The sequence below is a fragment of the Pimephales promelas genome, chromosome 13, assembly GCF_988280905.1.
Source record: "Pimephales promelas chromosome 13, fPimPro1.hap1.1, whole genome shotgun sequence".
Classification (NCBI taxonomy): Eukaryota; Metazoa; Chordata; class Actinopteri; order Cypriniformes; family Leuciscidae; genus Pimephales; species Pimephales promelas.
In genome coordinates this window covers 21,315,314-21,338,205 of record NC_142781.1, presented here as the reverse complement: position 1 = coordinate 21,338,205, position 22,892 = coordinate 21,315,314, and the positions used below count along the sequence as shown (strand labels likewise).

Here is a 22,892-nt window from a genome sequence, read left to right as displayed (position 1 = left end):
TTTCACGCACAACCATTTCTAGTGTTTACAAAGAATGGTGTGAAAAGGGAAAAACATCTGGTATGCGGCAGTCCTGTGGGCGAAAATGCCTTGTTGATGCTAGAGGTCAGAGGAGAATGGGCCGTCCGATTCAAGCTGATAGAAGAGCAACTTTGACTGAAATAACCACTCGTTACAACCGAGGTATGCAGCAAAGCATTTGTGAAGCACAACACGCACAACCTTGAGTCAGATGGGTTACAACAGCAGAAGACCCCACCGGATACCACTCATCTGCACTACAAATAGGAAAAAAAAGGCTACAATTTGCAAGAGCTCAGCAAAATTGGCCAGTTTTGTCTTTAATTGAAGAGTTCAGATGCAAAAGCCTCTAAGTGCCATTTGAAATTTTCTTCTAGAATGATGATTTTTATCAAGCTTGTATATTTAAGTTCAGTAATTTCACTTAAATGGCAATGATAATTACCTATTAATTGTTATTTAAGGGAAATTACTGAACTTAAATATACAAGTTTGATAAAAATCATCATTAAAGAAGAAAATTTCAAATGGCATTTAGAGGTTGTTGCATATGAACTCTTCAATTTCTGTTGAGATGTTCAGATGGTAGAGTCAGAATTTGCCGTAAACAGAATGAGAACATGGATCCATAATGCCTTGTTACCACTCTGCAGGCTGCTGGTGGTGTAATGGTGTGGGGGATGCTTTATTGGCACACTAATTGGGCATAGCCTACCTGAGTATTGTTTCTGACCATGTCCATCCCTTTATGGCCACCGTGTACCCATCCTCTGATGGCTACTTCCAACAGAATAATGCACCATGTCACAAAGCTCAGATCATATCAAATTGGATTCTTGAACCTGACAATGAGTTCACTGTACTAAAATGGCCTCCACAGTCACCAGATCTCAACCCATTAGAGCAACTTTGGGATGTGGTGGATCGGAAGCTTCGTGGCCTGGATGTGCATCCCACAAATCTCCATCAACTACAAGATGCTATCCTATCAATATCAATCTTGAACTCATTGTCATATTCAAGAAACCAATTTGAAATGATTCAAGCTTTGTGACAAAGTTTCTGTGGAGCTTTAATCCTCATTTGTTTTTAGAGATAGAAGCAGTCCTCTCACTGATTCTGACCCTGCCAGTGCCAAATCACTCTCTCTTTGGCTCTCTCTTATGAGTTAGGACCTGTTTACATGGGTCAAAAATAGAAGGGTTCTATTTTCACCAGCCAACTCTCATTGTCCTCCTCCATCACATTCACTTTCTGTTTTTGTTTTTCACTCCCCTTCTCCCCTCCATCCCTCTTTAGAAGTAAAGTTGGCCTCATAAAATGTTAATAAGTGCCAGAGTTACATAAAAACACAGTCTTCCAGAATAGAAAAAACAGAGGCCATTGAGGGCAAAGGTAGAATGAAGAGGCAGTTTGAAATGCACAAGACGTACCCTCTTTAATTAACAATATGGAGCAAAGAAATATTTCTTTCTCATTTTTCCCTTAGTTTCACTTGTTTTCTCAAGTAAACGACCAATTCCATTGTATTCCCTTATCTTCACTGTAGATGGGCTTGTGCTGATAGAAGTAAAGCACTTTCATTTTGGAGAAGTGCTTTCATCAGGAATCAGCATCAATAACGTTTCATTACTGCCCTGCCAGAAAAAGACAATCCCATTCAACCGCTTACTTTTGTCTGCACGTCACAGCTCAAGAAACCTATTGTACTGCTGAACAACAACTAAGTGCTCCAAGATGGGTTTGCTTCACAGCTTGATGAGACTATTGACATTTGAAAATAAACATTATCGGGAAGCTTCACTAGGATGGATTCTGGAAGTATTTTGGATTTGAATGTGAATCCTCAAGCACAGGTGAATGCTTTTGAATATAGGCTATTGGCTGCTTTAAATGACTAACGATCATGGATTAAATCATTGGTATCCTCGTGCATTTTGTTTCCAGTTAAGTTACATTTATGAACAAAGGAAGATGCTGAGGGTGTTGCTAGCAATAAAAACTGCAGTGTAATGATGTTATTTTCTCTGAAATTTGAATTGGTCTGGCAGATTGTGCTGTTTGTCCAGCTGGTCCCAGATTGTCTCCTTGCTAGTTTTATTGCTTAGTAATGCTGATGTCATAACTGTTGTTTCTCTGTAAATGGGCAGATGCTGGGCGAACTGTGCTTAACAGTCATAGATCCACTAACCCATGCAGTGTTTTGTGTGATGCTTGTAGCAATCAGTAATGTGATGACATGTACCACTCCCACTCCCATTCAAATGAACCTCAAAACAGATGATCTGATATGTATTTGTTCTTGAAAACGAGAGATGGCTGCTGAGATTTTTACAATAATTATTTCACTGTCCTTTTATTTCAGAAATGATTCAAAGATTTAATTCAATTCTTTGAAGCTGCATAACAATCTTAGCCATCAAAACGGAAGCGCTCTTACATAGACACTGAAAGGCAAATTCACTAAACCATTTAGTATGCTGTATTTCAGTGCAAACCTAACTTCACTAACCACATTTCACATTTGTGGGAAGCATTTCCTAGTAATACCGCAGTAATGCATCAAATCAGGGAGAAGAGCATTATACTGGATGTATATAGGCGCTTCCATGTAGCCGAGTACAAATTGTGTTCAGCACATCTTTTGGGAGTTTTTGTGCTTATACCATATTTGCATAATAAGTTTAGTGAATCTGGAGCATGCAAATAATCAATGCTTTATGAGTACACATTTCAGTGTTTGTGAATCTCCCTTAAAGGGTTAGTTAATTTATAATTGGCAATTTCAAGGCTCAGAAAGGTAGTAAGGATATCGTTAAAAAAGTCCACGTGACTTTGATGCTGTTTATGTTGTAAACACAGCACAGCGCTTACTGGTTCTACGCCGGCTCATTATTGGCCGGATCCTGCATCAGCATCACAAGCTTAAAAGGTATTCTTGTCGCTTCATGAAATTAAGCTTGAACCACTTTATCGCATGGACTATTTTAACAATGCTTCAACAACTATTTTACTACCTTACTGGGCCTTGAATGGTGAATAAATTGCAGTCTATAGAGGGACGGAAAGCTTTCGGATTTTATCAAAAATATCTTAATTTGTGTTCAGAAGATGAAAGACATTCTTATGGGTTTGGAATGAAATGAGGGTGATTAATTAATGACAGAACTATCCCTTTAATATAGGATTTTCCTTGTTTATGAATGCATTGTATTTTAACGGTGTGGGTGACCTTTAGCTGTGCCCCTTCGGGAGATGTAGTTCAATGAGATCAATGAGATGTAATTAAAGTGTGGATTCCATTTAACAGAGAGTCATAAGGCTTTGGCAGATTCATCTTTATACTCTCCTAACAGCTCTTCTGAGTTAAGAGTGAATGATGATATGTACCCAGCTGCTTGTGGAGTTTTCTTAACAACTGATTTCTAATCATTGATGAAAGGATGTGGATAACACAGGAAGCTTGATGCTTGAAGATTGTGCTGGCTGTGATGGAGTAAAATCAATATTCAAAACAGGCCCTATAGCATTCATTTAAGTCATGGCAAAGCATCACTAATGGATAATAATTATGACTCAGTGTTTGTGTTTAAATGGCTCAGACCACCATGGTGAAGTGGTTTGTTTAGACAGTGTACTATTTCTTTATGAGAAAGGATACTTTTTGTGTAACTTTAGATTTGAGTAATTATTTATACTGGTATGTAAAACTTTATTTACATCGAATTTTTAAAACAGTGTTTACAACATGCCTTGCAGAAGACACATAAGTAAACTTTCACATAAATACATATGGAAGCAGACTCAAAACCAGAATAAGAATAAATATAAGAAAAGGGAAATTAAAATGAAAGAAGAGAATGAGATTAATTGGGAAAAATGTGATTAAAAGTCTATTTAAAAGTGCTAATTGACGAGTCAGCTGCTTGAGTTTTGTAACTGTCGGTTCATAGTGACTAAATCAGATGATCTGAGTGATCTAGCTAAAATATATTTAGGAATCATATTGCTAAAGCTATAAAGGACACTATGAAGTGCTGGAGTTATGCACGTCCTCGGCATAGTAAAACAGTCTTTCTCTGTAGACCATTTCTGTGTCTTATTTCATTGGTCTGTGGCACCATTCACCGACAGATCACTCTGCAGCCATATTTATGACACTCAAATAGTGTAATTTTTTTTTTTTCATCTGACTTTACCAGGTGTCAGTTGGCTTTTTTATTAATGTGGGGACCACATTGCACATAGCACTTTCTGCCATTCATAGTAATATGAGTGAATTGTCTTGGTATAAACATTATGACCACCTGCCTAATATGTTGTCGGTCCTTCATGTGCTGCCAAAACAGCGCCGACCCACCGAAGTTGACCTGGTATCTGGAACCAAGAAGTTGATATTTCAGTCATTCATCATCAAACTAAAATGGAGTCAACCAAACATAAAAGTTTGGATATTTTTAAAACACATTTTGGATATTGAGTGAAGTACAAGGCCTTGTTTACATAATAAATATAATTTATCAACCAAATGTTAGAAGAAGAATGGATTTGTCGTGGATTGAGGAGAAATAAAATAGCCTAGGCTTACAGTGTTTATAATGTTTGTAAATGTTTTGTTTTATTTACCCATGTTTAATCAATTTCTCTTTCATGAGATTACTTCCTCTTCTTGGCCAGGTTATGTTAAAATCTATGAGCAAGACTTCTAAACCGTGAATTATTAGGGGCGTAATATTCACATGATGATTGTTTTGAGCTACCACATTTATCACATTTATCGTAAGATGATTTCTGTGCTCGTTTCTATGTTAAATGAGGCCCATTGGGTTTGCAGGACAAATAAACAAAGAAGGAAGGAAGGGGAGGAAATAAGGGCATCCTGTATCAGGCGCATGCGCTGTTTCCCCTTCAATGCAGTGGAGAGTCCCATCCACTCTATGCTGGACCAAAAATAACTAGATGCTGTCCTCTCTCTCTCTCTCTCTCTCTCTCTCTCTCTCTCTCTCTCTCTCTCTCAGAGGACAGAATAACTCTTCTTCATCCTTGAAAGACAAATCATGACTCATGCCTCTTAACAAACTGCTGTGTTCCCTTCTGGTAATGGTTCAAGTTTCTGTATATATGCGTTGGGAGGTGGACGTTAGAAAGCACATATTAAATTTGTAGCATCCAGGGAGAGTTGTAAAATCGCAGCACAATCATGTATTGATTAAAAGGTCATATATCACTCTGGCTGCCAGGACATTTGGAAATGTTATCTTCAGATCTATACTGAGAGTTACAGTATATAGAAAATCATAGAAGGCCCTGTAGTAAACACTGATTGCATTTTCTGATTTTATTAGAGATAGAGAAATCATGTCCGCAGTTAATTTTGTCTCCTCCTGATTGGGACGGACTGTTATACATATGAACATACTATATAGAAAGATTCTTTCTTTCTGTGCAACACAAAAGATGATATTTTGAAAAACGTTGCTAACATAAACAATTTTGATGACTGTTAACTTTTACACACATTTCTTAAGATATCTTGAATATTCCACAGAAGAAAGTCAAGGTGATGACTTTTTTTTGTTTTGTTTCGTATTTTTTTGGGTGAACTATCCCTTTAGGATTATTTGAAATTTTTTGTGACTATGCATGTCTCCACCAAAGCTGGTCACATGCTTCTACCACAGTAATATTGTTAGGCCATAAAATAAAATCAAGCATGTGAGAATCACTTTGAGCTCAACCCCTTTGTCTGAAACAATTCTGAATCTTCTTTGGTTGGATAACAAGATCATGTGGCAGTGGGTGAACTAATTTTCATGGAGTTGTATCTAATCTTCTAAGGTCTTACCAGGGAAAATGGTAAATGCACTTTCTGTCTCTTCAACAAGAGACGGGAAATGTAATTTAAAAGTGTAAGTAGTCACAATTCACGCAAGTGTATTAAAGACTCTGCATGATCTCTGACAAGTAGTTGGTCAATTGGTTAGGCCTGGCTATTCAGTGCAGAATTTTTCTTTCACTCAACAAGAACTTTCACTTTTTTTTGCAGTCATTAAACTGATCCAGTTTCACTATCTCTACCTGATCGTCATGTTAAACTCTAACTCTGACTGTTGTTTCTTTAAAGTATCAGGAAAGTCACATCTGAACATTTCCTTTCTTCTTATGATCTGAATCACAGGAGGACCCTTGGGATAGAGTGAGAGGAGGAGGTTTATTGTTTCAGTCCGACAGTGTGTGTGTGTGTGTGCGGGGTGGTCGGTCCGGTCGGTCCAGTCGATCTGCCAGAGACGCAGGGAGGTCCTGTCCTATCACATTGATGTTTGCTCATAAGGGTGGCCTATCGTGACAGCTGTTAGGGGAGTGGAAGGAACAGAGGACTCCCAGTATCGGCGGGAGACAAATAGTGGGTCAGGAATATCAGGAAAATGCACAGTGGGGTGGCTCGCTGCTTGGAAGGCTCTCCGCATGGACATTTATATGTACAAGTTCCTGGAATTCATAACAAAATCACTCCTTTTTTGTATATAGCTCCCAGTCTGTGCCAAAAAAATAAATTCCTTTTTCATCAAACAAGAAGTTAAGAATTCACTGCATATGTTTCCATGAAACAAACAATATGAAGCCAACGCGAAGGACGTTTTAGCAAAACAAGCACTTAATCTCTTTACAGCCTTGCAGATATGGGATTTATCAAGTCAGGGCGAAGAAATGCAAAGCTTCACTCCTATTTGTAAATGTGAAGCTCAAACCCCATAAATTTGCCAAAGTCTAATAGGTTTAGGCAACAAGATGATGTGTTTGTCTGCCTTTGAAGCCACAGATTTTCCCCTTCAGTGAGTGAAAAATAGGCGGTTTGGACTGTGACACTGATTCAGACTTTGAGAATGCTGATGATTTGTGGACCTCAAAGACTGTTGTGATCTTAAGCAGTGTTACTGATTCAAATTGACTCCGTACATTTGATATGATTTGGCATGTAAGGACGCAGGATATTTTGGTGGCCTTATTGTCAGGATCAAGTTGTAATCGCTAGCCTGTTCAAACACTGGGGCAGTTTACCACAGTAATACTACACTGGTGTAGATTGTTTGCGAAGTAAATGACTTAACTGAGATAGACTGAGGATTGCTGTGTGTTGCCAGAGACTGATCGGTTCACATCTGTGTTTGTGTCGAAGGAGATGATGCATGCAGTTTGTGGTCTCTGAGGCTCCAATACTGAGTATGTGTTACCCAAATTTGGATGTGTATCTGTGTGCTTTACCCCCACACAAAGCAAGTCTTTCTCTCTTTTGCTGGATGAGTAGTTTACTGTTTTGAAATTCAACTGGAATTTTGGCAGATTAAGTTAAATTAGATAAATATGTGTGTTTTTGTTGTTCCAATAACTGTCTCACTAAGTAAATCTCCGGAAAGCTGCTAGCAATCATTGATTAATAGAATATGGAAATGATGTAGCCAATTTGTCCTCATCAATAGTGAATTAAAGCTTAGTGTTTTGGACCCTATTGACTTTTATTGCATGGGCATTCTTCAAAATATCTTCTTTTGTGTTCTACTGAATTTTACATTTTTGAGGTGAACTGTACTTACTTAATACTTAAGTATAAGCAATAGGTGAATTTGATAGAGCAGGAGAGAGAATTATAGTTTTATAGTTTGGTGGCTTTTAAACAGTTTGTTGTATCAGAGAAGTGTGTTTTCTCAACTAAGGTTTGTGTTTGGGGCATCAACAGTGAATAATAATGCATCAAACATGAGATCTCAAATACTTATTGCAATTCCTCTGCAAGAAAATTACATTATAGCAAAAGCAAGCAATGAGTGTAATAGTCACTTACAGAATGGACATCATAAAATGGTCCAAAAAATACATTTCTTCATTGCTTATAAAGTACCTAAAACTATTTTTTACCATCATTTTGCCATCAGAATTTGTATGCTTTTGATCTTTTTTTATGTCAAATGTTTTTGGGTCAGAATTCAGCAAAATGACAAACCTCTACACAAAACAATCTATTTCACATCTAGCAATCAGGCTTTTTTTTTTGTTGTAAAATTATGTCTTTATTAACTCTCTCTCATGTTGTTCCAAACCATTATGACTTTGGATGAATTATCAATAGCAATAAGCGCGATTAGTTCCTCAGTTTCAATTTATCTGGACCTGTCTGCCGATTTTAGCATGTTCAACCATCAGCTGCTGATTTTGGTTCGTTTCTGAATCAGAGGCCTTAGTTCCCTGTAGACTCATTTGACAACAGATTCTATCATGTTTTGTTTCCACACTCGGCAAACACGCCACAAGAGTCCCACACAGTTCAGTTCTCTGACCACTGATATTGTCTGTCTACAGCTTGATTAGTACATCACATGTTTTCTCTTTATCACTTACAGAGGATTACATATAAAATCCCCTTGTGTTCTCAGTCTGTATCCCTGACCTCCCTAAACTTTGAATGTTTCTCATAATTACCTCATCTACTGCTGCTTCACTCTCTCCATTTTCAGAATTGGCAGAATTATATTTAAACTCTTGCATCAGGCACATATATCATTGTGTATGAACTAGTTCTCCATTTGTCCTTATATGTTGAAAATGTCTTTATCCTTGCCTCCGGGTGATGAAATGACATTCCATACAGTTATACCTGCTCTAACAATTCTACAGCACATAGTCTTCTGACAAATATTTAGAAATATAAATGCCCTATATATGGTATAATATAAGCAAATTAGATTTATAACCCAATAGGATTCTGTAAAATTCTTGATGTAAATTAAATGATGAAGAGGTATCCATAGTTCCTCTCCTGTTTTCTCTCTGTAATTCAGTCCTCATCAGCAAGGGGTCAAAGGGCAGAGGTTAACAGGCACAGATGAACCATGCCCCCCGAGGGGATTTTTATTGCATTGTGTCAGGCGTAGCATGGCTATATGTAAAAAAAAAAAAAAAAAGTCGTGGGACCACTGGTCGTGGGTTTCTGGTCTCATTGACTTCCATTAGTAGGAAAAAACTATACTATGGAAGTCAATGAGACCAGAAACTGTCTGTTTACTGATATTCTTCTAAATATCAGAAAATCGTCTGAATGGATTTGAAAATGGTAAAACTCAACTGTTTAACTCTGGGGGAGTTGTAAAATGAGCCTATTTCCAAAAAAAGAAAGGAAAAAAAAGAAAAAAGAAAAAGTGGAGTATCTCTTTTAAAGACTGAGGCCACACCGGGGAAATGATATCTGTTCATGTATTCTGCTAAATATATCAATTATCTAACCGTTAATTCCAAGAGGTCAAGGTTTGTCCATTATTGTTTTATTATTCTAATGACAAAAAAATTCTAATTATATCTTAAGTTCATAGTACAGTGATATTCATACACTATAGGGGCTCCACTTGTTTGTGGTCATTTTAAATCTGTAAGTATGTCAGTTTTAATTTAAAGTATACATTTATTAACAGTCCAAAATGTCATTGAGATCAACAATGACTTGAAAACCTCCAGAAGGTCACAGATCTGTCAGATGAATGCTATAGTACTGTTTGACAACTGGATAGATGTTTAGAAGGGCATAAATTCTTCTCTCCTTTGCTGTCATTTTCTGTCCAACAGTGAAGAGATTTGCAACCTCTCTGCAGAGTGATTTGTGGGATGGACAGCCGTCCCTGAACCTCTGATCTGCAGAATGGAACAGAGGGACTGCAGAAGAGGGGAGGAGAAGGAGGAGGAGAGAAAAGGAATCTGACAGATGACTGCAATCTAGGGCAGGGGAACAGATGAAAGCATTAAAAAGATAGGGGTATTTTCAGTTTTAAGAAAGACATAAGAACAGAGATTCAAACTGCATCTTTATCACTGGGTGAAAAACGTGATAAAGATGCAACCCCAGACTATAAAAATATTTTTTAAACATGTAATATTTAAAACACTTTATTATTAGTTTTTAACTCTACAGTTCTGCAATAAAATTTCAAAAATTTTCATTCATGGAGATAATAACACGGATTTTTTTTAATTATAAAATATGAGTAGTTTTAGTTATGTGTTAACTTAAAACATGTCTAAATAGTATAAATTATGCTGCCTGATTAAATTGAAAATCCAAACATATATGTTATAATGACAAAATGATTCCCCTAATATATAATCATGAATATAAAATTCCCTTGCCCTTCGTGTTTTTGACACTCATTGTGTTTTGACGCCAAATGTTTCTCATTGAAAGCAATGAGTACCCTGCATTTCGAAAAATTACGCTAAAGGGAAGCCCTGTGTGTTAAAAAGTGATGCAGAGGGATCCTGACCAAGCGTCCATATGTGATGAGTTGGGAGTGAGGATGTGTGGAAGAAAACATTGTTTTTGTTGTACTAAGCCAGGCCAGTCACAAATCACATTTGTGACAACATATACACACTCACACCTGATGTCACACCTCTGTGCAAACCTCCCACCCACAAGTGTGTGGTGCCGTAAAGACAGATTGTGTTTACCTTTAGTTATTTCAGTTAAACAACTGTCACACTTAAGCACACTGACACATTCTGTCAGTTTTTTGTTGGTCGAAGAGTTGTTAAATGCCCCGGCTGAGTTATGATCTCAGCAGCAGGCTCAGACTTTGCACCTTTTGCAGAATCTGCCTAACTGGCCAATCAGAGTTGTATGCTTTAACAGCAAGATTTATTTAGATGAATTTATCAATAGTCAATGTCATGTCACTTTTGCCCTTGTGTTAACTGTTATAATTGGTATAAAACCTTCCTATATGGATCAGTATGGTGATCTTGACTTTTTTCAGCTTGTGATGTATCAAGCTACAGTTGTCTAATAGTTTTTGCATGGATCTAATTGAAGATCTCAATTGAAGTCAACAACTCAAACAATAGCTGACATGATGTGATGTCTTTCATTAAATTATATTTGATCTTGTGATGATGTTCAGACATTCCAATTCCTCACTAAATGTATTGTGGAGAATTGATTTTCATAGTTTATGTATTGCGGCCAAATATGGAAACATTAATGTTAGCTTTCAACACGTGATATTGGTCACTAAACCTGGAAAGTTTTGGGAAAGTTACCAAAGTGTTCATGGCAAGTGATGCCAGATCACATGAAGGAAGGGAAGAAACATAGCTTTGGTAGGGGAATTTGGGTGGGGTTGCCCCCATCAGCCTGGAATACTGTGAAGGGGCCTCGGAATGTGGAGAATGACTGTCAGGAGATAGGCCTGGGGGTCAGAGGCTAGGACGGGTTTAAAGGACACCTGCTGGGCCACTGTCAAAGCTGGTTGAGGCTTGAATCTTCTCGCTTGTGTTTATTTCTGCCTCTAAACAGAAATTAACTTTCTTAATATAATTGCATTGCTCACATATTTTCCTCAGCCCCACAAGAGAGTCTTTTGTGATTCCTATCACTGTTCTATTATTAAACTCCTGAAGCCTTTAACTCAATAAAATTGGGCTGTTCAGGGTGAAATGTCTTTTTGCTTAATGTCATCTAACTGACGCTTTAGGCACCCTTCAGTAGATGATGCCTTCCTTGTGGTCTAACCCTAACCCTTCCCCAGACCTAAACCTACCCGCATCATCTAACTGACGCTAAAGGATGCCTAAAGCGTTGGATGTTGAAGCATGGTCAAAAGTGTCAGTTAGATGACGCCTTGGGATGAGAATACATTATACATTGGTGATTCTTGTTCTTTCCAAACCTTAATGGACTTAACCAAGCAGACAGTAGAAGGGGAAGGGGAAGGGAAAGCTGATAAACTATATCTTTATCATATACATAATTGTATCACCAGTGCCCTGCTGAAAAGATCATAGAACAATTATGACCCTTCATCTCTCTGTTTCTTTCTTTCTAGCCTCTTCAGAAGAATGGACAGATCTCTATTTCCAGTCTTAATGGGAAGACAGATGATCAGACTGAGTATAATGGTCACACGGAGGAGAACCCATCGGCTGAGGGTATATGCTCTTACTATATACGCTTGTACATTGTGTATATATATATCACTCTTATATCTTTATTACCATGTCTGTGTGCGTGGAATGACAATGACTGACACACTAATCGTAGGCCCCTCCTCGTATCAGGGGTCTCTGTGTGTGTGTGAGGCTTAAGATGTGATCTTTATCTTTTTATCTGTGCCCTCGTACCTCAGCTGATCCTTCCCATAATCCCCAGCTATCCTAGAGATGAGAACACCTACATAGAGGCTACAGTGAGTGGACACCAACATAGACCAATGAACTCTGAGAAAACCCTAGAGCAATAATGCATACCGTGTTTATTTATTTTCCTTTTTTTCCCCCCTTTTTTTCTTGCTTTTCAACTCAGAGAGACCACCGAGATGCTGCCCCCCAATAATATTTAGTAAGTCATGACATAGCTGACCCCTTAATGAGACCGGTGAATGTTTTTAATAAGCTAGCCTCATTGCATTGTGTCAAAATCTTAGGTGTCTTTTATTTTTGTGGTCAAATAACACATTTCATCATAAACAAACATGAACCATGAATTTGTACATAATTTGGGTGAGGAAATTGCCAAGATAGGAATAGGAATTTGCATTTCGATGTGTATAAACAAAGAATGGTGAATATAAAATGAGTTTTCCACCATTTTTCTGTTGCTTAAACAGAAGCAATTACAACACTAAGGTCATGGGTCTGATTGCCAGGAAATGCATGAACTGATAAATTGTCCACCTTAAATGCAATGTAAGTTTCTTTGGATGGGAAGGATCAGAATTTTTAATGAGAATCTATTAGAGAAGTGTCCTGTTTGTGAATGAATCATTCAGAGAATATAAAATAATTGTTTGATCACAAATTGGACATTGCTATTTCCTTCATGAATGCTATTTCTTGTTGTCAGAACATGTCTTAAAAGTACATAAAAGCAAGAACGAAAGAAAAATTGACCTGGAAACAAATCTTACGACAAAGGAAACTACAGAAAGCAAGAAGACCAAATAAGACAAAATAGACTGTCTTCTGTGCCACATCTGACAGACACATTCACATTAGAATAAAACCGGTTCCTTATTTTTGTGGTTGTAGATTCAGTAAGACATTATGTAGAAAAGTTTCAATCATGACAATTAGGACAAGCCATTGAAAAACTGGCTTTATTTAATCTGCATGATAAATGCTATCATGCCAGCAAGAGTATTTAGCCATAATTTTCTTGCGTGCTAGGTGCAGCCATTCATTTTCTCCAACATCCCCAGAGTACCAGAAAAACCCCTGGAACGTGTTATAGAAGTGTACTGTGTAAAATGAATGTTGATATATCAGTCCTTTCTCCAAGAAACCTCCCAAAATATGATGCTGTCAGTTTTTAGTGTATTTTAACAATAGAAACCATGCACGAAGAGTCACAAAAAGTCCAGTGAGAGAGAAGTATGATTATTTTGGTGTCCACTCTGCCAGAAATATCTTGTGCAATGTCTCCTCTGCCAAAATCAACAAAGAAGAAAGTAGTGCTCTCGATAATAAAAACACATGGATTTTTACCATTTCCTACAATCAGCATCTTTTCGACTTTCAAACACCCCTAGCTTTTCGAATGGTCATGGACACACAGCCATACATGCACGCTCAATTACACACACCTGATTGAACTGATGCACTTGCGTCAGCATAAAATTACAAACACATATTTCCCTGACCTGCATCAGATACATTTATACAAAAGTTTGCAAAAGAATGAACCCACCCCTCCACACACACACACAGACACACACAAGTTGGCTGCCAGGCGTTTAGGAGGCGGCGGTGTGAGTGACTCCAGAGAGTGAGCTCAACCATTATCTCATACACAGTCCTCCTCCCTTACCAAGCCGTGTGTGTGTGTGTGTTTGTGTGTGTATGCTTTTACTCCGATAGGATATAAGTCTGTGCTCCAAATCAAACATGTTTTATTAGGCTGAATGTGATTATCCGTTTATCTAAGGAATTTCTGCTGGCATAAGTGTGTCGCTTTATTGTATATTTTCTTTTTCCTATCTTTAGTTTGTGTGTTTTTGAATGTTTGACCTATTTCTGTGGAATTGTGTCCACAGAGAGCTCCATCTCTGAGATGGTTGATAATTGCTTCAGCTTTTTTATTGGTGTTCGGAATCTGAATTCAAATCTGAGAGATTTGATGTTGACTGTGTGTGTGTGTGTGCTTCGTAGAATCATTTTACCAGAGCTGCAGTATGATTTGTGGTCAGATTCATGGAAATTGCAAACATATTTTTATTTTGGTTACAAAGCACAAAATAACAAAAACTATTCAGGTCAAGGTCTTTTGAAACTACAAACTGCACTGATCATGTTGAGGTCTATTAGTAACTTGAGGGATTTTCTTGACTGAGTAAGCATTTGATACTATGAGTTTCAGTAATAGTCAGACGCACAGATGAGGAAAGTTGAGATGACATGAGAATGGAATGTGAGAAGTGTGGAGCGATGAAGGGCTTGGCAGAAAGAGAAAACCACAGGGAGAGTGTGAATATATTTGATTAAGTGTAATTTAATTCATCTAATTTGCGCCAATAAAATTGTATAAGAGATGTAAAGAAGGCATTAATCAAAAGAAATAAAAGTAAAAGCAGGAAGAGAGTGGAGTTTGACCTTTAGGTCATTCGTGAGAAATTTGATTGTCTCATATTGTCATTGAGCTAAGTCATGTCAAGAAGTTGTATGGTTCGCCAACCATACTTTTTTTTTTTTTTAAGATATAAGATATTAAACCAGTTATTCAGCAAGGACACATAAAATGGATTAAAAGCCACTATAAAGATATTTATAATATTACACAAAAAAACTTTATAACTTTCAAACTTTATATTTATCAAAGAATCTTATAGATATATACTGTATATACCAGGAACGGTGTCACTGTTTCCACAAAAATATTAAGCAGCACAACTGTTTTCAACAATGATGATAATAAAAAAATGTTTCCTGAGCACCAAATCACCATGTTAGAATAATTTCTGGAGGATCATGTGACACTGAAGACTGGACTAATCATTCACCCTCACAGGAATAAATTACATAATCTAAAATATATTAAAAAAAGAAAACAGTGATTTTTAAACGGTAATAATATTTCACAATATTACTGTTTGTACTGTATTTTCTACCATATAAATGTAGCCTTGGTGAACATAAGATACTTTCAAAAGGATTTACTTTGAAAGAGTCATTGTCAAAATGTCCTTTCTGAAAATTGAACAAAATAGCTTAGAAAATAAAATTACCTAATTGTCAAGGAAACTGGTGAGGGAAGAGGAAGCAATGACGCAAAAGAACGAGCGTTCTTCATGTACTGCATTCCTCAGCTTCCTCTATGCATAGAAAGCAAAGGAAACGGCAAGAATAACAGGGAAAGCTTGATATAGAGATATAGAGAGGAAGGTACTGAATGAAGAGATTGTGTTTTAAAGATAATGTATTGAGCAAAATCAATTGAAAGAATAAAGAAGGAGAATTGTGGAAACTTAGAGACAGTCTTCTGATAGGAAGCCAGATCTTCACACAGCTCTCTTTTCCTTTTCCTCCCATTATATTGGCATCATCTTCCTGGCTCGAGGAACTCGTGCATAGCTGAGGGCGTGTGTATCTGGAAGTATGTGAGTACGTGTGAGAGTTGGGGTCTACAATGACGTTGTAGCATCCCCTGCAAGACTCCACGCCAGTGGGACGCCCACCTCCCAATGGTCCCCAGCCAAAACAGACTGCCGAATGCTCACGTTTCGGTGTTTGATCGCATTTCCCTTGTGGAAAAGATAACATGGATGTCATTCTGGGTATTGGATCCACAATGCCAGACCATGGCAGCGATTGGCTGTTGGTATTTTATCATATCTTACTACATCAGGCAAGATTAGGTCATTCATACTAATTGTGTCTTAATGGTCAAGTCCTCAAATATGACTCAGCTTTTGAGTGATACATACAGGAAGATGTAGAGGGCAAGCTTCCTGTTTTGAGGAATGTCCAGTACAGTAAATGGGAGTGACTCACACTGTCTTTAGTGTGTGAGAGTCTGTTCTTATTGAATTCCATTCCTATGGAGTCACTGGGGGCAAAAAGTCTTTCCCATGTGTCAAATCCCTCTGATCTGAGCCCCATGTCTCTGTCTGCTGCTATAGATCACAATAAAGTCTGAGGGTGGCTATTCATCAGCTATTCAAGAAGAATTTGCCCTACTTGTCCCCTCTAGCTTTGCACCCAAACACTTATGTTGATGTCTAGTGCTTTAGTCCGGTTCAGTTTAGACACTTAAACATATACAATTTGTGTCTGGTCAAGTGTATAATACAGAAATAGTTTTTGTTTTTTTGGCTGAGATAAAATACCTATCTTAACCAGACGAGTTTCTGCATAGTTCCAGACCAAACTGGATTAGAGTTGTTATCACCCCCTTAGAAGAAGATTTCAGCTGGAATTCGCACATTCCATGGGAACAATGGCAAGGTGTGAGATGTCTGATTAGACCCTTGTATGCCGAAGAATCTCACTGGCATTCTTAAGCCATCCTCCTTCAACAAAGTTGAATGAAATAAGTTGCCTCAGTTTACGCTTTGAATGGACCATTTGCACTGTAAAGTGGCAGCCTCATTACATTAGCGCTAAAATCTAGTCTGAGACGCAAATTTGAATATAAAAAAATCACTTTACCTGCTAACCTCTCATTAAACGCAGTAAAATACTTTTTAGAAAGTCCTAAAATAACATCTTTCAGAAAAGGTTACCATATTTTAACAAATGTTCAGGGACCACCCCCACCCCAGAACTATATGGCAACTTATATATATTAGAATATTAATTACAACAAGTCACTAAAATATAAATATTCCTGTTTTTCTGACAATTTTGTCAACTTGGTACAACTTTACATTTTAAAATGTTGATGTGAATAAATTCAATTAAATAAATTAATATAAAATAAATAAATAAATTTAATGCAAAATACAGCTTTGGATAGAAATATGTTATATGGCTACATTATATGGCTGACACACTGAAAACAATGGTGTAAAATTAATCATTTCCATTCAGAAATTGCTATTAATTTTACTTATAGCAGAGCCCTTGGACTGCGAGTGTTGTGGAGAACATGTAAAGATGTGAGCTTGGTTGGGTGAAAGAGACAAGAAGCAGAAAGATAAAGATATGTGAGAAGATATTGTTGAGTTCCTTGTTTCACCCCTGCCCATTTACATGGAGCCTGCTTTTTAGGAGACGGAAAGGGGAGATGGAGCTCTGTAAAACATCATGTACAGAAATGCCTTTGATAACATGAGTAATCCTCCCTCCCTTCACACACACATACACATATTTTAACTATGGTTTGACAATTTCTTTCGTTTTGAACAGGGAAAGAAAAGTTGGAAAAGGAATGTTTGTGTGAGTGGGTGGAGGGAGTGTGTGAAGAGGAGTGGAGGGGGAAGGAAGAGGGAAACTCATTCAGTAGAGAGGGGCTGAGAACAGCTGAAATGTTGAAGAGGAGGAGGAGGAGGAGTGGGGGTGATTGGGATGGGTGGGGTGGTCCCACATAGGACATGTGTCAGTGTCTGTTGAAATGTGTTTTACCCTCCCGCTCTCCTCATTCTCACCCAGAAACTCAGAAGAGGAGACGCTTGACCCCAACACAAGCTCACAGGACAGAGAAAGAGAGGGAAACAAGAGTGTAGCTTTAAAGCCAATCAGCTGATCATATTCTGAGAGGAAGCAGGACATTTACGAGAGGGGAGTTCAAAAACGCATCACTGTCATCGAGTTAAACTGATTTTTTTCTTTTTTTTTCCCCTGAAAAGTAATTGCAAAAGTTTTTGAAATGCTTGGGACAATAACTCTAACAGGTAAGATGCATCTAAAATCTTTGACTTGTTATAGTTGGGGCGCATTATAGTTGATATTTTAGGACAGGAGAGCATTAAGAATATAATATGATTGGATCATCTTTTTGGATTGGATCGTCAATTCAGTAAAATTGTGGACAAATGCTAATACACAATCTGTAGCCTATGGTATCATTGTGAAAAGGCTAATTTTATTAAATATCCTACATGAATATTTGTTATTCATCAAAAAAAATATAGAATTTTTCATTCAAGTTATTCAAAGTTTTTTTTTTGTGTGTATGTTTAATTATTTTTGCATTTCATTGATTATTGGTCTTTGATAGAATCTAGAACTTATGAAATATCGGGGATTTGTTTTTTTAAATTAAAAATTGTTCTGTATATTGTCACTGTGAACCATTAACCATTAAGTGTGGGAGACCAACCTAAACCATATGTTTCATTTCCAACCACTTCATATTTATTTTTAGTATGTGAAAAAAGTACAGCTAGGTGGGTTTATACATGTAATGTATAGAATTTTTTGGAAATGTTCAGAGCTGATGGGCTATAGTGGTCTCAGATTTCATTCTTTTTGAGGAATTTTAATGAGTTTTTAAGCTCTTTAGATCTTAGTCAGGGTTCTCTATAGAGCTGGTGTGGTTGTATGGAATTGATTACCTTGCTGCACATGACTTCAGAGAGTGTTTTGATTAGCTGGGTATGTTTATTAGGACATTTTTTGTGGATGTTCTTATCTTTGTTTTCTATCAGTTTAATTTATTTTTTCCTAAATGTACAATTTAATTTGACTTCAATTGGCTTAAAGTTCACCCAAAAATGAACATTTTGTCATCACTTACTAACCCTCAAGTTGTTCCAAAACCTTTATTAGTTATTGGTAAGAAACTTACACCGGTTTGGAACAATATGAGGGTGAGTAAATGATGACACAATTTTTTATTTTTGGGGTGGTGAACTATCCCTTTAAATTTCATGTACAATGTAAAAATATTGTCGGTTTAACTTAAAAAAATTAGGTAACCTGGTTGCCTTAATTTTAAGTTCATTGAAATGGAAAAATTGAGTTAATACATTGAAGGAGATTGATTTAATCATCAGAAACTCAAAATATTATGTTATCTGAACTACATAAATTATTTAAGTTGATTTGACAAAAGAAAAAATGTTGTGATTACAAATCATGAATATATATATATATATATATATATATATATATATATTTTTTTTTTTACAGTGCTCTAAACACATCTATGTCAAAGGGAGTCACAGAGTTACTAAAGTGTAGTTATTTAGTGCAGGGGGTGGGGTAGTTGGCCTGGTGGGGGTCCGACAGTCAGTCTACTGTTGCAACTTCCCAAAACACACAGACTCCACTAATGAACAGCCTATATTTGCATGTAACAGCAAGGGGTAGTGGGTTGTTGACCATTACCTCAGGCCATCTCAACAAACATCAACCCCTCCCCCATATTTCTAAAAAGTCCTATCACACCACTGTGATTTCAGATAGCATCTTCCCCCACCTCACCCACAGTTTCACACTTTAGGAGCCACTACTTTGAATTCCTTGGCTCAAGTTTTCCCAGTATGAGCCACCATTAAAGGGATACTCCACTTTTTTGGGAAATAGGCTCATTTTACAACTCCCTCAGGGTTAAACGTTTGAGTTTTTTCCGTTTTCTAATCCATTCAGCCGATTTTCTGATATTTAGAAGAATATCATTAAACAGACAGTTTCTGGTCTCATTGACTTCCATAGTAGGAAAAAATATATACTATGGAAGTCAATGAGACAAGAAACTATCTGGTAACTGATATTCTTCTAAATATAAGAAAATCGGCCGAATGGATTTGAAAACGGTAAAACCCCAACTGTTCCAAAAAAGTGGAGTATCCCTTTAAGACAAAGGCAAATGTAGGGCAACTGGTGGATTCACCAAGTCTTTGACCCATTTTGTCTTTAATGTACTCATGTAAAAATATACATATACAATGTATCTTTTTGCATAAGAATGTGCGTCCTTTATATTCTTAAACTTAACCTCATAGTTAAAACTATAAGAAGAAACATCTGGGAAAAGAAAAATTGACCTGGAAACAAATCTTACGACAAAGGAAACTACAGAAAGCAAGAAGACCAAATAAGACAAAATAGACTGTCTTCTGTGCCACATCTGACAGACACATTCACATTAGAATAAAACCGGTTCCTTATTTTTGTGGTTGTAGATTCAGTAAGACATTATGTAGAAAAGTTTCAATCATGACAATTAGGACAAGCCATTGAAAAACTGGCTTTATTTAATCTGCATGATAAATGCTATCATGCCAGCAAGAGTATTTAGCCATAATTTTCTTGCGTGCTAGGTGCAGCCATTCATTTTCTCCAACATCCCCAGAGTACCAGAAAAACCCCTGGAACGTGTTATAGAAGTGTACTGTGTAAAATGAATGTTGATATATCAGTCCTTTCTCCAAGAAACCTCCCAAAATATGATGCTGTCAGTTTTTAGTGTATTTTAACAATAGAAACCATGCACGAAGAGTCACAAAAAGTCCAGTGAGAGAGAAGTATGATTATTTTGGTGTCCACTCTGCCAGAAATATCTTGTGCAATGTCTCCTCTGCCAAAATCAACAAAGAAGAAAGTAGTGCTCTCGATAATAAAAACACATGGATTTTTACCATTTCCTACAATCAGCATCTTTTCGACTTTCAAACACCCCTAGCTTTTCGAATGGTCATGGACACACAGCCATACATGCACGCTCAATTACACACACCTGATTGAACTGATGCACTTGCGTCAGCATAAAATTACAAACACATATTTCCCTGACCTGCATCAGATACATTTATACAAAAGTTTGCAAAAGAATGAACCCACCCCTCCACACACACACACAGACACACACAAGTTGGCTGCCAGGCGTTTAGGAGGCGGCGGTGTGAGTGACTCCAGAGAGTGAGCTCAACCATTATCTCATACACAGTCCTCCTCCCTTACCAAGCCGTGTGTGTGTGTGTGTTTGTGTGTGTATGCTTTTACTCCGATAGGATATAAGTCTGTGCTCCAAATCAAACATGTTTTATTAGGCTGAATGTGATTATCCGTTTATCTAAGGAATTTCTGCTGGCATAAGTGTGTCGCTTTATTGTATATTTTCTTTTTCCTATCTTTAGTTTGTGTGTTTTTGAATGTTTGACCTATTTCTGTGGAATTGTGTCCACAGAGAGCTCCATCTCTGAGATGGTTGATAATTGCTTCAGCTTTTTTATTGGTGTTCGGAATCTGAATTCAAATCTGAGAGATTTGATGTTGACTGTGTGTGTGTGTGTGCTTCGTAGAATCATTTTACCAGAGCTGCAGTATGATTTGTGGTCAGATTCATGGAAATTGCAAACATATTTTTATTTTGGTTACAAAGCACAAAATAACAAAAACTATTCAGGTCAAGGTCTTTTGAAACTACAAACTGCACTGATCATGTTGAGGTCTATTAGTAACTTGAGGGATTTTCTTGACTGAGTAAGCATTTGATACTATGAGTTTCAGTAATAGTCAGACGCACAGATGAGGAAAGTTGAGATGACATGAGAATGGAATGTGAGAAGTGTGGAGCGATGAAGGGCTTGGCAGAAAGAGAAAACCACAGGGAGAGTGTGAATATATTTGATTAAGTGTAATTTAATTCATCTAATTTGCGCCAATAAAATTGTATAAGAGATGTAAAGAAGGCATTAATCAAAAGAAATAAAAGTAAAAGCAGGAAGAGAGTGGAGTTTGACCTTTAGGTCATTCGTGAGAAATTTGATTGTCTCATATTGTCATTGAGCTAAGTCATGTCAAGAAGTTGTATGGTTCGCCAACCATACTTTTTTTTTTTTTTAAGATATAAGATATTAAACCAGTTATTCAGCAAGGACACATAAAATGGATTAAAAGCCACTATAAAGATATTTATAATATTACACAAAAAAACTTTATAACTTTCAAACTTTATATTTATCAAAGAATCTTATAGATATATACTGTATATATACTGATATATACTTCACCCCTGCCCATTTACATGGAGCCTGCTTTTTAGGAGACGGAAAGGGGAGATGGAGCTCTGTAAAACATCATGTACAGAAATGCCTTTGATAACATGAGTAATCCTCCCTCCCTTCACACACACATACACATATTTTAACTATGGTTTGACAATTTCTTTCGTTTTGAACAGGGAAAGAAAAGTTGGAAAAGGAATGTTTGTGTGAGTGGGTGGAGGGAGTGTGTGAAGAGGAGTGGAGGGGGAAGGAAGAGGGAAACTCATTCAGTAGAGAGGGGCTGAGAACAGCTGAAATGTTGAAGAGGAGGAGGAGGAGGAGTGGGGGTGATTGGGATGGGTGGGGTGGTCCCACATAGGACATGTGTCAGTGTCTGTTGAAATGTGTTTTACCCTCCCGCTCTCCTCATTCTCACCCAGAAACTCAGAAGAGGAGACGCTTGACCCCAACACAAGCTCACAGGACAGAGAAAGAGAGGGAAACAAGAGTGTAGCTTTAAAGCCAATCAGCTGATCATATTCTGAGAGGAAGCAGGACATTTACGAGAGGGGAGTTCAAAAACGCATCACTGTCATCGAGTTAAACTGATTTTTTTCTTTTTTTTTCCCCTGAAAAGTAATTGCAAAAGTTTTTGAAATGCTTGGGACAATAACTCTAACAGGTAAGATGCATCTAAAATCTTTGACTTGTTATAGTTGGGGCGCATTATAGTTGATATTTTAGGACAGGAGAGCATTAAGAATATAATATGATTGGATCATCTTTTTGGATTGGATCGTCAATTCAGTAAAATTGTGGACAAATGCTAATACACAATCTGTAGCCTATGGTATCATTGTGAAAAGGCTAATTTTATTAAATATCCTACATGAATATTTGTTATTCATCAAAAAAAATATAGAATTTTTCATTCAAGTTATTCAAAGTTTTTTTTTTGTGTGTATGTTT

General features: G+C 37.1%; 1 protein-coding gene across 2 annotated transcripts in view; it reads left to right on the top strand.

The window, feature by feature from the left end:
• The window catches only part of akap12b (A-kinase anchoring protein 12b), a 40,171-nt gene that overhangs the window by 5,762 nt on the left and 11,517 nt on the right, over positions 1-22,892 (top strand). The window contains exon 2 of one of the 2 annotated variants that reach the window (XM_039693342.2): positions 11,886-11,988. In XM_039693342.2, coding sequence (XP_039549276.2) covers positions 11,886-11,988 — 103 coding nt within the window. Of the gene's footprint in view, positions 1-11,885; positions 11,989-22,297; positions 22,606-22,892 lie in introns of those variants that run through there. The other variant, XM_039693343.2, reaches the window with a different exon arrangement.